We start from the raw sequence: 15,579 nt of genomic DNA on the forward strand, positions 1-15,579 counted from the left end.
CTCCTTGCACACAGATGTGTCGGATCCTCTCCTCTGAGGGCACAACCTCGGAAGGATGGGGTGATTTTGCTCTCCCTGTGTGGTGCAGGACAGGGTTGAGAGGCAGCTGGGAGCCCTGGCGAGGTGGAGTGCCTCCCTGGTGCTGCTGGTGGGTCTCCCCCGGCACCTTCTACCCACACACAGTAAGTGATGATGCTAAAACATCACCCTACTGGAAGTGTGTCAAGCACAGCTGTCAATAACATCTCTGCTTTAAGCAGAATGTACCCTTGGGTGTTTCACCTCAGGCAAAGAGGGTTTCTAAATCCAAAAAGCTCATGCACCTGGAGGAAGAGGCAACTGATCAACAAGCGCGACCTGCTGCAAGTTTTTGCTTCCCAGTTCATGAACCACTTTTCCTTTTTCTCCCCCTTTCCTTTCTTATATTATCAAGCACTGGAGCTGAAATAAAAGCAGAATTCAGCTGGTGCCCTGTCCTTGCCACGATGCCATCCCATGCACGAGTCCTCTACAGGATAGTAAGAAAGGAAATAAGAAAGTTGGAAGTCAGCTGCAAACCGAGTGAATGCCTCTTTTAGCCTCAGTGTTGGGATGCTCTGCACACTGTTCTGAAGTTAACACAATACTTTCAATAATTTATAGCTAACCTTTTATCCTACTGTGTTCTGAAATCTACCCTCTTATACTAATAAATAAACAAACGAGAAAGGGCACTTTGTGTGGAACCTACTCGATGAGTCAGGGAGTATGTACGTGGAAGCAGGCAGAGGGGTATGGGCAGCAACCTGCAGAATCACAAAGGATGACAGGAACAACATTTACAGGCTCTGGTGTCCCCAGATGTGGAAAAAAACCACTGAGAAAAACCACAAAAATCTGGAAAAAAATAATCTGAGGAGGCAAATATTTCAAAAGCACTGGTGTCAGAACCCAAACCTAGAGCTATTCTCTTGGTGGAGTCCAAAAGGAAACAATATCTACACAAGTCCTGAGAGGGACCAACAATTTTTCTGCGTATTTAAAGCACTTAGAACAGGATGTTCCTGCAACCAGGATCCTACCTTTGTTATTTCAAAATATAATCCCTTGATTTGCCACTTTTCTTTTGTTAGCAATTACATTAAAGACTAAAACCAAACAATTGCAGTAGCGCAGCTGTACCGCAGCAGCAGTACACCTCTAATTCAGCCCAGATCTGTGCCGCACACCCGGTCCTCAGTGCCAGCACTGATCTTTCAAGGGCACTCTCCCTCCTCCCCTGCCGCAGTATTGCTGCACTGACTGCAAAGCCCCTCGCCCCGTGCCCGTGTAACACGGCTTGGCTACGTGCAGCATCGGCTGCAGAGATGGATCCACCTGTTGCGACTTCAAAGCAGGCAAGCTGGGGCTCTCTGATTCCTGGAACCCACAAATATTCCGCCTCGGTTTGCCTGATTTGTCATTAACATTTCTTATGCCTAAATTAAGAAGGACACGTAGCATCAGATGCGTGCTGACACGGTAGCAGCTGAGCTGCTTTTATAGCTTAGCCTCATTTCCCTCCACACCTCCGAATTTTTCTTGGTTGTAGCTGTTGCATACCAAAACATAGCAAGCCATCACAAGCCCAATTAGTGCCATTAGTGTGCGCTAACAATTAAGTGTTTGGTGCAGACTCCAATAAAACTACGGAACCCAGCATTTTAGCACATCCACGGGGCACTGACCTGTTTGCCCATTTTTCCCTGTTCTGAAAGATCCTTCAGCCTGGTACCCAACTCTGTGATGAAGCCTGTTTAGCACCAGTGAAGTTCCCCACATTCAGACTGACAACGTTCTGAGCTGAGATGAGGGAATCAAAGTTAAAATCCAGCCCATCTGCATCCATGAGTTCACTGCGGATGATGGACTCCATGTCACACTCCAAGCTCCCATTGAAAATATCCAGGTCCAAGTCACTCGGGAATTTCTCGTGTCCCATGACCGGGAGGTTCACGCTAGAGGAGTACAAAGAGGAGCCTGAGAGCGGGTCAGAAAGTGTTTGCATAGACTGGTTGACGGGTGACTGCTGATGTTTGGAGGAACCCAAGCTGTTCGAGTCACTCAAGCCTATGTTACTGATGGAATTGGACAAGGCACGGCTGCCGCTAAGAGGAGAGCTGTGAGACTGGTGCTGGTGATGGGGCAGGCTCTGATTGACCAGACCGCCCTGGCTGGACTGCGCGGCAAACGACATCATGGGGTCGTTGCGGAGCATGATGTTCCTGCGGGAGTTTTGGGCGGACACAGCTGTGCTGGCTTGGGACATGAGCGGGTCGGACTGCGTCATCATGACATCGCTGTGACTGAGCGCGTCCGAGGCGAGCAGATCCTGCAGCGTCTGGTTGTTGTAATGGGACATGGAAGAGAAGGTGGCCTGCTTGTTCTCCTGAATGGTCTGCATGGGCGACTGGCGGAGGGAGTTCAGGGACGAGGGCCCGAACACGGCGTTGTTGAAACTACTTGAGGGGGAACCCAGCCCCGAACCTTTGGAACCATACGGAAAGCTGGAGCTCCTCTGCATCATCCCTCCCGTGGGCGACTGCTGGGAGGAAGGGAGTGTTATATTGTCCAAGAGATCATCCATGAGGTTATCTGTCAGTCCATCGTTCAAATTCATTGTCCCGGCCATATCAGTCAACCTAGGCAACTCCACGGTACACGGTTTGTTTACCGAGGGGGACAAGCTCGATGGACTGCTGTACAGCATGGGAGAAAGCGGAGCGTCGTCGTCTTGAACATCATCTAGCTCGGTGCTTGCCAAAATGGGGGACAAGCGGCCGCTTATCGTACTGGCGTTGGAATTCGTCCGGGAGCGAAAATCCGTCCAGGCGTCCAGCTCATCGCTGCTGCGGGACGTTGGGCTCCCCGGCCACTTGGAGAGCTGGGAAGGGCTGTCCTCGCTTGCCTCCTGGGCCGTTTGCAGGGCCGCCTTTTTCTTAGCCGCCCGCCCTCTGCTCTTGGTGTACTTGTTGCTGTTGTCCATGGACACGGCGCGTCTGCGTGGCGCCTTGCCCACTTTTCCGCCATCTGGATTGATCATCCACCAGGAGCTCTTCCCGGTGCCCTCGTTCTGCACCCTGATGAAGCGGCTGTGGAGCGACAAGTTGTGCCGGATGGAGTTCTGTGGGAAAGGAAGAAAAGGAAACGTCAAGGCCAGCACTTCTTTTGCTACCCCAAAACCTCCACCACAAAACCAACATCACATGAAGACCACATCGGTAAAAACAACGGGCCCTGTAGGACATCACCGTGGGTTTCTTGGGTGGTAGACCAAGGTGTGCCTTCTTCCTCCATGAGAGGCACCAGAATTACGCCCGTACCACAGCAGCTGGCCAGCTGCCCCCCCGCTATAGTATCCTCATAGTATCCTACTCATCCGTATGAAGTTGCACAAAGCCGTCTACCCTGTGTTGTAGAGGATGCCACAAAAAACAGCTCCTGTGTTAGCCCCAGTGAAACACCACCTGATTTACACCCCAAAAACTGGGAAAAAAAATCCAGCTCTACTCATCCTGCTGATTTGGGGCTTAATATAAGGCTCAAGAAAGGACATGCAAGTAGTATTGGCAACTGAGAATGCTTCCAAGGGGCTGGATTTTTTTTCCCCATGTGCAAGTCAAAGATTTTTGGAGTGATGCCATATTCTTTTGACAAAACAGTTGTGCTATTCCTGCATGTTAAAGACGGTCAGGTTTAAAAAGTTGCACTTTTCCCTAAATTTCAGCAAATACCAGCTATAAAGAGAATAAAATTACATTTGTTCTACCAGCACGCTTTAAAAGCACAGTGTCAACAGGACGATAGCATGATCAAACCACCCAGAATAAATGACCTTAATTTACAAAGCACTGAAAAAATTCCAGGTTTAAATGTGCAAAGAACGCATCAATCAGCAAATCATTCACAAGCATCTCAGCACTTGCCTCGTAAGGATAAATGGATGCTTGACATATGTGAACTGGAGACATGCTGGATGTATGAAGAAATACAGCCCAGCTTTTTTTTTTAAACAATTCTTCTCAGCATAAGATGCCTTCTCCCCCCTCTAAGTGTTGTGGTTTTTGTCAGATTGTGAAATGGAAAACATGCCTGAAGTTCTTCTCACATGCAGACAGCAGACGCGTTTGCGATGAAAAGAGAAATCGTATTGACTGCGGTTCAAAATAGCAACTGTTCCGTTTTAAACCATTCGCACAAAACAGCAGACCAGGCTTTGCAGACGCACTCGAGACAAGTTTGGGTCAGCACTTCAACTGTAAACTCATCTACTTCCAAGGAACTATAATGCCATTAAAATATGTTGGAGTGAGGTGCAGCACCATAACTCTTCAGTCTAAGGAGGGAAAAGTTTCTTATTGTTTAGCTGATGAACATATTTAACTGTATTCTGAGCCTGGTAAAAGTCTGTTTCTAACTTCTAATAACTAGGCACCACTGCTAACTTCCTCATGTTTCTCTCAACTGGCTGCAGACCGCTGGTTTTGTTTTTGTTGATATTTTTATTTTTAATTTCTATTTTAAAATATTTCCTGATATTCCAGATTGTACCGCATCAGCGCAGGTAGCTCTTGCATTCATCCCCTGTGACAACTACATGTGAGAATATCTGCATGGGAATCTCTCCGGGTGGCTGGATTAGGATGACCAGAGCTAGAACACCACACCAAACACTGTCACGTACACAACCTACAAATGCTGGATACAAGAATAAGCACCACAGTGATACCTATAGATGATAAAATTCTCCAAAAGCAGAAAAGAAACACCCAAGGTGGCATATGTAGACTGCCATACAGCTTCAAATGTGAAAACACTCAGCCCAAGTGCCAGCAGCTAACAGTGTGTGACCTCTGGTATTCTCATGAATTTCTGCTGGTGGTAGGTGTAGTATGAAAACATCTGGTCTAAAACCACGAAAAATCCCAAATGGTCAGTTGGTAAAAATGTGAAATTGAAGAACATTTTAGGATGAGGGTTCCTGCATGTGTAGATATATGTGCACATGCGTAATCTCCCTATAATATCTTTTCGCTCAGTGTTGGTATCACACAAATAATAGCAGAATGTAATAATACTTTTGCACTGAAAATTGTTAGCTATGAAAAAATCCAAGCAGTTTGTTTTCCTTTACGTTATACAATATGCCATTTATGCTCCAGCTTCTGTTTTTCTTTACTTTTCTCCTGCAGAAAAACTGTTTTCTTACGCATAATTATGGGCCAATTTATTTTTGTGTACCTCATCTCCACCCTCTGTTCAAACACTGCCTTGAAACCCACTTCTTTCATGTAGCCTCCCCCGCTAACCTCTTCAACAACAGTATCTGAGTTTCTTGGTTTCCCCATGTGTTGGATGCCCTGCCAAATCAAATTATGGCTGGACCCTACTATGCTTTCACAAGCGAGTTTTGCTACGGAAATCAGCGAGTGAAGGCTGCTGCGCTGGGCTACCAGGCTGCTACCTGGATGGAAATAATTGTGCTTGCTACCTGTTTCAGGATTGTCAATGAATGTTGATGGCTGCATAAAGTATAGGAAAACGTTGTGGCACAACTTCTGCTCCCAGGCACGTGCACTAGCAACGTATGATCCTGCGACAAACCACAGAGGAGGTGGGGAAGGAACAAAAACACAGTTTGCGATTTGAACCCGCTGCTGCTCCAATTAATGGGAATTTGTTCTGGCTTATTTGAGGGAAGGAGTAGGCCACTATGATGGAAACAAAACACATTTTTCCATGCCAAAATGCAACGAGAAACTTTAAAAGATCTAGAAAGGAACGCCCATGAATCTGTCCTGGAGACCATATGTCCGCGGGACAGATGCTAGCCAGGCTGCAGACACCTTGGAAAGAGCTCACATACCACTGAAGGCTACAACACAAGGACTGTACAAGAGCAGAGCAGAAAATAAATATGACGAGCTCCTCCCTTTATTAGCGTTACTATTTATACCCGACTTGAAGTAGGCTGCATGCCCTACCAAGAGCCAGAAGACTGAGGTTCCTGCAGATAAGATGAAGAACATACGGCACTGTGCCTGGCCCAGCTGGGTCCCAGTCCCTCTGGAAGTGGTCCTGATGAAAAGTTTTTGGCCCTGAAGGCGAGGAAGACCCAGCAGAGAGGAGCAGACGAGGCAGGGCTGATGTGGTACAGCGCCTCAGGAAGGCGCACTTTCGTTAAATTAAAATACATATGTCTGTGAGGGGGATTACGTGCCTCTGACAGTCAAGTGGGGGGCAAGGCTGTGAGGAGATGGGCAGGTGGAGTGACGCTGCTGGGGAGGCCAGAAGCTGAGCATGGAAGGTGGAGAGACGGAAGGAGAGGACCAGGACATCTGGAGAAGGGGACAGCAGCATTGTGGGGTGGAGCAGACCCACGCAGAGCTGAAGGGGAAGGCGTCAGAAGAAGGCGCTGTGAGGCCAAGCAATGGCGCCACAGGGAAAATGGCGGAGGAAGGGTGGGCACTCAGCCCTGACAGAGCTGGGGACAGCGGGATCCTGCCTCGACATGCTGAGTCTGTGGGATATGAGGCTTCCCAAAGGCAGCCCTTGGGATGAGGAAAGCTTGATGGTGGTATCAGGAGGGGTGATGATCTTCCCTACCCCCTTTGCTAGGCTCTTCTCTTCATCATACACCTCACGCCCCTTGGGTTTTCATCTAAACCTGCCTGGTTTTGTGAAACAGCAGGTCAAGGGGTGGCAAGATAGCATACCAGCACTGACTAGCAATAAATCGGAGCTGAGCACCTCGTAGGAGTCCAAGCAGCAATACATGGGGTGACACTACTACTCCAAAACCCGGGGCCACACGGGGAGTCACTGCTGACCAGGGGCAGCGCTGATCCGCTGCTCCCGTTTTTATTAATGCTCCTTAAGGGAATCGGCCACATTTTTGCTCAGGAAAATAAATGAAATCGGCTACCATGTCCTAATTACACATCCCTCTTGGTATTTTGGTACGAGTGCGGACGGATAAGCTCCCAGGGAGGACACTCAAACATTTCCATCACGCCGTATACCTGATTTGGTGCAAACATATACACGAGCCTCCCGGAAAAGCTTAGGCCATGCGTTATTTCAACACACAGCCCTGGCCGAGCCAAAGCAGCAAATGCTCGAGCCTTTAAGACAGACAAAATCCCCCCCCCCCCCCCCAAGCTCCTCCAGCCCGTGTCTGCTTCAGCCTCTTCCAAACTGTGTTTACCTTGTGGAGCCTGTCCATTAACTCAGACACCAGCTGCAAGTGCTTCCACTGCAACACAGAGTCTTTTTTGTCTGGGAGCAACATGTGGTATCAATTTATCATTCTCAACCACGCAACAAGGAATCCACTCACTTTAAAAATAAAGAGAGTTGTGTAACTTAACTCTTAGAGGCCCAAAAAAAAAAGAAAAAAAAGGAGGCTGAAGATTAGCAAGATGAGGTGCAGCTGGTGGCTGCCGGGTCCAAGTTACACACTGCTCTGTTTTCATTTCAGTGTTTTGCAAGGAGAAGTTAATTCATTCTTTCAGATACGGGCTCCTAAGCCGTAAAGTTGCTACTACAAATCAAAAGCAGAGGTTTATTTTAACAATTGGGATACTGGGAAACGATGAGAGGAAAACAAACACGATCTGCAGGCCCGTAACTGCTGCTAACGCTCACTTGGGAGAACTATACTTCATTTTACACTTTATTAACATATTTAATGCTCTAACTTCACCAGATGAGGTTGTATGGTAGCCACTCAGTAGGGAAAGGCTGCAGTGCTGCTCTTCTCAAGGAGCTTAAGCATCCCCAGCCCAAATGGGTCTCAGAGCTCATCTTTCCCATAAGTTTTTGCAAATCAGGAAAAAAAATAATGTAATAAAGTGGTGAAGGTACTGGAGATAGAGAAAAAGCAAGAATTAAAACACAAGAAAAGTCCTCCAACAGTATTTGCCCAGCCATGTCTTACATCTTTTTAATTGCCTGTATTTTTTTCCATACAAAACCAAAAATCACGTATTTTTGGTTTGTTGTAGTCTCCCTAAATTATGAAAGTTTCAGGGGAAAAAAACAGCATTAAGCAAATTACATAAAAAAAAGAGAGATCTTTTTTGAGAACCAACCACAGACGAGCAGGGCACATACCTCCAGCGGTCCCAAACCAAGGACTCTGCACTATGCCAAATTATGACGGAAGAACTTGATTAGAGGAGGGCAAACAAACCCCGAGATGCACGCCTCGTGCCCCGGGGCTGCTCCCTTACACAAGGGCAGGATGCGTGCCCCCAGAGGAGGTGGGTGCCCTCCCTTCCTAAGGGAAAGGCATCTCGAAATGCGGAGCTGAGGGGACTTAGTCACAGCGTAATTAAAAGCTTTTCCACCAAAAAAAAAAAAAAAGTCTAATTAAAACAACTGCTGCCTCACTCTTTGCAAACACTGATATTGCAAATCACTACGCTGACGTAAATAAAGCTCAGCTGAAAATATACGCTGCCTGGAAATCGTCTCAGCGCATCACACTTCCAGTTAGCAGAAAAATCTCCAGTTATTTTACAGTCAGACGTCTACTGACCACAGGAGGACTCTAATAAATAACATTTGTTTTGCTGTGAGCAGAGCACGCTGCTTGCAGTTTATTTTTTTTCCACTGCATGTGGGGAGAAGGGAAACAGGGCGAGGGAAATGCTGGTAGTTTAACTAGTGCAGCTGCGGAGAAGGAACATGGTCTGAGGATAAAAAGTGTAACAACTCCATCAAGAGCAACAGCAAAGGCCATACAGCGTGTATATGTATTTTTTTTATATGTTTATAAGCTGCCTGAGCAAGCTCTTGCCCAGCTGTTTTCATTCCTGGAGGGCTGGGGAGAACATCCCCTTCCTGCAACCCAGCCCACGGCCATGTCCCCCCTTCGCCTGGGCACTCAGCAACTGCTCCCTGTGCCAGCAGACACCTACGCTGTAAAAATATAAGCTGGTAAAAATGTAAGTGCTTGCCTCTGTATAAGGAGCTGATGCTTTTCTGTATTAAAATGGGATTAAGGCTCCAGAACCACATGGCAGCATCGGGAGTTGCTAAAGGCACCTTGTCAAGAGCCTCCTTTTTCATCCCTTTCCACCTGCTTTGTACCGAGTCTGCACAAAATTAAAGAACGCAATTAATTTCAATCAAAGGGTTGAACTTAATTAAGAGCAGGAATTTACTTTCAGACATTGATCTTGCAAGGTGCTGAATTCGTGAAAATCCCAAGGCACATCAGTGCGGGCTTGACTGCCACACAAACACGATTGGTAAAACCAAAAAACGTCACCACTTACTGTTTTTTAAGGGACCTTAAACGCAAGGGGTTGCATAAAAAAAGACACGATGGACACACACAGATAACTTTTTTTTTTTCTCTATTTTTTTTTTTTTAGGATAACCCCAGCATTTCAAGTGTTTCCATGGTATTGACTCTGGAAATGGCATCACCCTGTATTTGTAGAGCACCTCTGGTAGGGCACTGATGCACTTCTCCTCCTCTGTTCCACCAGGAGACCCAGGAGATGTGCAAGCACACGCAACCTCATCAACCCGAATATCATCCACGTGGTATCTTTCATAAAAATAGCTCCTATTTTCATTGTGCACCTGATCCAGCAGCTGCTGAAGCTAACGGGAGAGTCCGCCCAAACCTCAGTGGTCACTGAGTGAGACCTCAATGAAAACGATGCAATTTCACTGCGAGGCAGGCTTCCACCCTGAAGCCTTTGGGTTTGTTTCTCTTAACTAGAAGAAGAACTTTCCCCTCTGCTTTTTGTTTCCTAGATGCAAAGGTCCCAGCAAAACCCCCACGCAGCGTTGTGGAAACCAGGGTGCTGAGGCTGTGTTTCTGCTCACTCTCAGCATATGGCCGCTACTACACATAGACTATTTGGAAACGTGTATGGGTGTTCTTTCGTGCCTTTATAAATAAATGGGAGTGATGCTACCGCTTATAATAATTCACTAAAAATAGCAGCTTCCCAGGGAAGATCACACAGAAGCCCGTCGATGCTGAATCACCTATTATAAATCTGTATTTATGCACAATTCAGCGGTGCCCAGGGGCAATGGGCACAAAGAGAAACACAGAGGCTCCCTCTGAGCACGTTGCTGTGTGGGTGATGGAGTGAAGGAGCACAGGTTGCTCAGAGAGGCTTCCTGGACATCTCCAAAAGCCCCCTGGACACATCCTGGGCAAGCAGCTCTGGGTGCCCCTGCTTGAGCAGGGGTTGGAGCAAGTGGCCTCCTGAGGTCCCTGCCCACCTCAGCCCTTCTGTGATTTGTTTTAGAGGTTTCTGCAGCTATGTGTTGATTTTTTTGAACACTTGCTAAGCCTGGGAAATGCAACTAAAGTCGGGGTGAGTTGCCTTAGCAAAGCACAGCGCTGTCTCGCAGGCGGCTCTGCCAAGTGCCAGCTCTGAAGTGACACAGCTCTGAAATGATAGATCGCTAAGTACACGGCCTGCATTAATTGGAAGTGTTGAGCTGCACCTATTAAATTGCAAATCTGGTGACAGTTCTGCCTAACATGTGACTGATTAGAGGAACAGATCTGATACGCTGTCGGCCGACCGAGTTTGACCAGGCCTGAGTAAGCCCTTCAAAAGCTGGAGCAGGCACACGAGACCTTCTCGCACGAGAAAGCCTTCAAGCAACCTCCAGAACAGCCCTGGGCATCTCTATTATGTGACTAATCTGAAACAGGACCCCTCTCCCGCGCTATTTTAAGCCCGTAATTAGTTTATTATCGAACCAGTAGACATTATCTGATTAAAAACAAGTAAGTGCATTTTAAAATACGATGCACTTCAGCTGGCAGCGGGCACGGGGAAGGGACACGGGCTCCTGCTCCGCACCCCTGGGCATGGGGGACACAAGGGATGTGCCTGAAGGCACCTGGTCTGGCTCTGGCTTTTGGGGCAGCGGCCCTTGGGGACATCAGGCTGGGTGACAAAGCAGAGCTGCACCTCCCAAAATCCAGAGTCAGCACCAGTGTGAAAGGATGGGCTGCAAATTAGGGTGAGGGAACAGAGCAGCTTGAAGAACGGGGGTCTTCTCTTTCGCCGGGCGGCTGTGGTACTACCAACAAACACATGAGCCGTGTGCTCTTCAGAACATAATGGTAGCCATGAAATATTAATACTTTGGGAAGGTACAAAGTCATCAGTTTTCCTTTTGATGGGTTCTGATGTGGGTCCTTGTTTCATCCCGGGTATAGGCTAGAGAATACAAGTCCCCCTAAGCCTTTTCCTTCTCTGTTTCTTATGGCTTCCTAGTTTCTCCCTCAGTGTTGGGGAACATACTTTGAACACTTAGGAATATACTTGAAAAATCACACAGACTTTGCTTTCTGCAAATACAAAGCTCATGCTATGCCAGATGAAATGGACAGACAAAAATACCCATCTTCTCACCAGTTTTACACCACGGGTTCACATCAGCAGCCCTTCCTCAGCCTCTCCTGCAACCTCACTTCCATGGGAGCATCATGTTGGGGCAGGGACACCCAGCCCCCAAAACAGCCCTGCCAAAAACTCAGCAGAGGCACAGGGCTCAGCCTGCCATGCTGCGGTGCCCTGCCTGCGTTCTCCCATGATTTGATTTTTATTTCCTACAGAAAAAAAGCTTTCTAGAGCCTTAAAAGTTGATTTGCCTCCCCCAGCCTGGGTGAGTGCGATACGGCTCTGTGCCTGCTTTGGGAAGGTCCCTCCCTGCGCCTCGCAGGGCACGGCAGCATCCCGGGAGCTCATCCTCGCTCACACCAAGCTCTCCTTCCACCCTTTCAGGTTCATCTCAGCCTGACCTAACTCTGTTTGAACCGGACCTCAGCTCACTCGGATGACTTGCACGTTACTGGTTTTACTGGATTTTTTTTTTTTTAATTTATTTTCTGTTCATTGCAGGGGCAAAGTACACCTCAGGAGCTGACAAAAGGGAAGATGACACCTATTATGCTGCCAATGAATCAGTCCTTTGCTACAGCAAGCAGGACATTCCTGTTTCACACGTAACTGGCAGCAGCACCATCCCAGAAACCTCAGAATTGAGGTAAATGCACAGGTATGAAAATCTCTCATCTTTTTTTTTAAGCTCTTTTACCTAATCCGGGAAGCTACCATTGATGCCAACGCTATGATCCCAGTCACAGGTGCTAAATGTCGAGCACACAGCCAGGCCGGGTCCGAGCGCCCCGGCACCTCCCTGTGCCTTCTTAGCACCCCGCCCCGACAGCAGGGCCCGAATAGCAGAAGGATGAGTGGAGCCCTTTCATGTTCCCAACTTGAACCTGCACCCGTGAGTCACACATCCTGAAGCCAACGCTCGGCCACGATGGGGCCTTTGAGTTTGTATCGCTCCGGACTAGGCCATTTTTCAGAGGCAGCTGTGAGACACGAGGGCAATGGGTTTCAAGACCTGTTTGGGATGGGATACAGCAAGTGGCGTTAGTGACTTATGTTAGTGGAGCTCCATCGCTTGAAAAGAAGCCCTTTTTTCACACCTACGTGGCCAAGACATGGGTGGATTTTAAAAGGACAATGCTAAGAATGACGGTGCCGTTGTTCATCGCTATTTGCTCTATGACTCTGTTCGCATTATTCACAGCTCAAGAATGCCAGGCCTCCTAAGCACGCCAGGTATCATTTTCATAATAAAGGCACCTAAGGAACAGGTCCCTTGGAGTTGCAGCTGAGCAGATGAGGGCAGAAAAGAAAGGAGCAGTGAGCGGCAAATGCTTATGGGGATAGGCACACATCTTTGTTTCCAATTTCTTCCATAGGCAAGTTTCAAAGCTTGCAAAAGTTAATGAAAACCTTCTAGCAGTTTTCTATCTTTGAGGTGAAAATAGACCATATTAATTGTTTCCAGCAGAAGTGGGTTCCCGGTGCTGTCCAACCGCAGTTATAACCCCAGCGGTCCTTCGGAAGCGGAGTGACAGCTGAGTCACTGATGTTAAAACCGGGATGAGAAAAGGAAAATGAAGGAGAAACTAGGCTGCTTCCCCTGAGGAGCTAAATACAGTGTTTAATGGCATCCTTTTCTAAGGTTAACAAATCAAATGCTTCAGCCACCAAGTGTTGCCATCACCGCAGGTACAACGGGATGACCCCGCACAACCCATCTCCATCGAGGCTTTTTTTCCTCCCGCGACACGGGGAGAGACGGGGAGGCAGCACGGCCTCTGGGTGTGCTCCTTTGGTGGCAGACGTGAGGTTTCAGCCGGACAAACGTCCCCGCTGACATCGGGGAAGGAAGTGGGAGGGAGCAGCTGAGGGACCGGCGTTTCCCTGCATCTGCAGCAGCTGCCAGCTCCGCCAGCTGCTGCATCCTGGTGGGACAGAGGCACGGTGCAGGGGAGCCCACGGGGCACACGGCACGCAGGGAACAGTCCCACGCCACCAGGGAGCCCCTGGGAAGGCCACGAGTGCTTGTGTCCACCTTTCCCAAACCTGCCTGACCCTCTGCAGGAGAAAAGATTTGCAAGGTGAGGGCCTGAAGACAGGGCAATGTCCTCCCTCTGCCTTCCCCTGCGTCCAGTACTCGCTGTTCTCTTCGCTGCCCTGACACGGTCCTTCAGGCTTCAGAGCTGAACCAAGGGAAGCAGAACTGCAAGCTCTGTGATTCAAGGGTATTGAAAAGAGGGAGAGAAAGGGCAACTGTTAGTCACAGTCTTCCAGGAGGAGGAATTGGTCTGTGCGCCAGGAGGCAAGAGTCCACGGTTTGAATTTCAAAGGCTTTCAGGAAAGGCTACCTCAAGATATTTTCCCAAGCTGCTTTGAATGAGCCGCAGTTTGGTACTCTGCCCCCTTTTTTTTTTTTCCTCCACTCCTTTTCACATCCAGATTTATTTTTTTATTTGGTGAAAGGCAAAACTTACTTACGCCACTATTTACGTGCACGTACATGTCACTTCGCTCTGGCTCGCCGCTGTATTTTGGGATGATAGACATGCTTGGAAAGCAGTCCCTGGTAATAACAGTGCCTCAAACCGGTGGCATGGCTTTGGGCAGCAGGGCACGCTTTCTTCTGCCTTGCCCCCTCTCCTTCCCCGCTCTGCCCTGGGATTAGGACAGCGCTAGAACCTGACACCCTACTGTTTGCAACCACACGCCCTGACAGAAAAAGGAGGCATTGTACAGCGACAGGATCGTATCTCCGATCCACTGCCTCAAAAAATGAAGCCGGGGCTCGCACGTTCTGCTTACAAGTGTAGCAAAATGAAGACAAAGGCTGCGAGTAATCCGCTTTGCACGCACACAGACCCGGGGACGGCTGCCAAGGCGCTCTGGCATGACCTGGTGCGGTGAGCACGCCGCTCTCGTCCCGCTCCCGGCACCACGAGACCCCGGTGGGTGGGGGTCAGCTCAGGACAAAGCAGGGATAGGGGCAGCCCAGCTCCTGCTGCTCTGTCCTTGGTGGGGCAGGAGCCAGCTGGCAGGGCTGGAGCAGCACGCAGCGGCACAAAATGGGGACAGGACGGCTCCTAGATCCCCGGGACAGAGCGAGAGAGGTCGGCCTGACACCAGAGGAGCTCAGGTGGTAACACAAAGCCAAACTCTTGTATTAATGGCTGTCACATGCTCATCAGGAGGGGGATCTACCCATTCCTGAGCACGGGGTGAAATAAAAAGCACACAGCAGATGTGGCACACCCCCACCACTGCTTTGAGGAACAGCGAACAGAGAAATTCAACATCCTGCAGGACGCGATGCGAGTGCTTTCACTGCTGTCCCAGCATGTAAAACTGCAAGGAGAAGCCTGGGACACACGTCAGCAGGTAACGGAGACCAGGAAAGCAATGAAACGAGAGCTTTCAGGCCCTGAGGAGAGGCTGGGGTATCACCTTCCCCGTGGTATGTAGCAACACTTGCTGGTACTGACAGCCGGCGGGATGCGGTGCAGGACTTCGGTGTGACTTCACCTGATCAGCACCTCGCTTTCCTCATGTTGACTGGATTCCAAGACGAACTTGGTTTTAGAAATGCTGGAGATAGAAGCCTCAAAAAACTTACCTATTACAGACTGGGGTAGAGGAGGCCGGGGACTGTCCTTCTAGCAAAGGCTTAGCACAGCCCAAATATTTGGGAGCTAAAACTACAGCCGAACATATGCAGGTTAGCACTGAAGGTGATTGATCATGTGAAAAACACACTGGAAGCAGCCGGCCACCGGGATTCCCAGTTCTTCAATCCATTTGTGCAACCCCAGGTATGGGTCTTTACAGCAAACTGCTGCTTTTTGCAGCCCTTAACTTCAAATATTTGATATCCTCTATGAATTTTAATGGCCTGTTGTGCCGTCTTGTGTTGTTTTTTTTTTTTTTTAGCTTGTCATTTAATACGCTCGTACAGTGACAGACTAATGAAGCACTGAGTGATGCGAGGAGCCGGGCGGTGTGTCACAACAACGCGCTTCGTGAAATAACAGGGCAAAGCCTTCTCTGCTTCCACAGCAAGGACAGGCTCCGCTCCTCTTGCCCCGAATGACAGCGAGAACAACGTTTTGAGCACGAAGGAAAGGAGGGGGGAAAGCGAGATGGAAGCAGAAGTGCACTGCCGGGTTTCCCTTTC

At 48.8% G+C, this 15,579-nt stretch overlaps 1 protein-coding gene across 1 annotated transcript in view; it reads right to left on the bottom strand.

Moving 5' to 3' along the window:
- Positions 1-15,579, bottom strand: part of FOXO3 (forkhead box O3) — an 81,046-nt gene that overhangs the window by 12,625 nt on the left and 52,842 nt on the right. Inside the window, exon 2 of the mRNA XM_038176048.2 lies at positions 1,707-3,142. Within this exon, the coding sequence (XP_038031976.2) occupies positions 1,742-3,142 (1,401 nt within the window). The 3' untranslated portion in view covers positions 1,707-1,741. The remainder of the gene's footprint in view (positions 1-1,706; positions 3,143-15,579) is intronic.

Source organism: Anas platyrhynchos, chromosome 3 (genome assembly GCF_047663525.1).
Source record: "Anas platyrhynchos isolate ZD024472 breed Pekin duck chromosome 3, IASCAAS_PekinDuck_T2T, whole genome shotgun sequence".
In the NCBI taxonomy this organism is placed as follows: domain Eukaryota; kingdom Metazoa; phylum Chordata; class Aves; order Anseriformes; family Anatidae; genus Anas; species Anas platyrhynchos.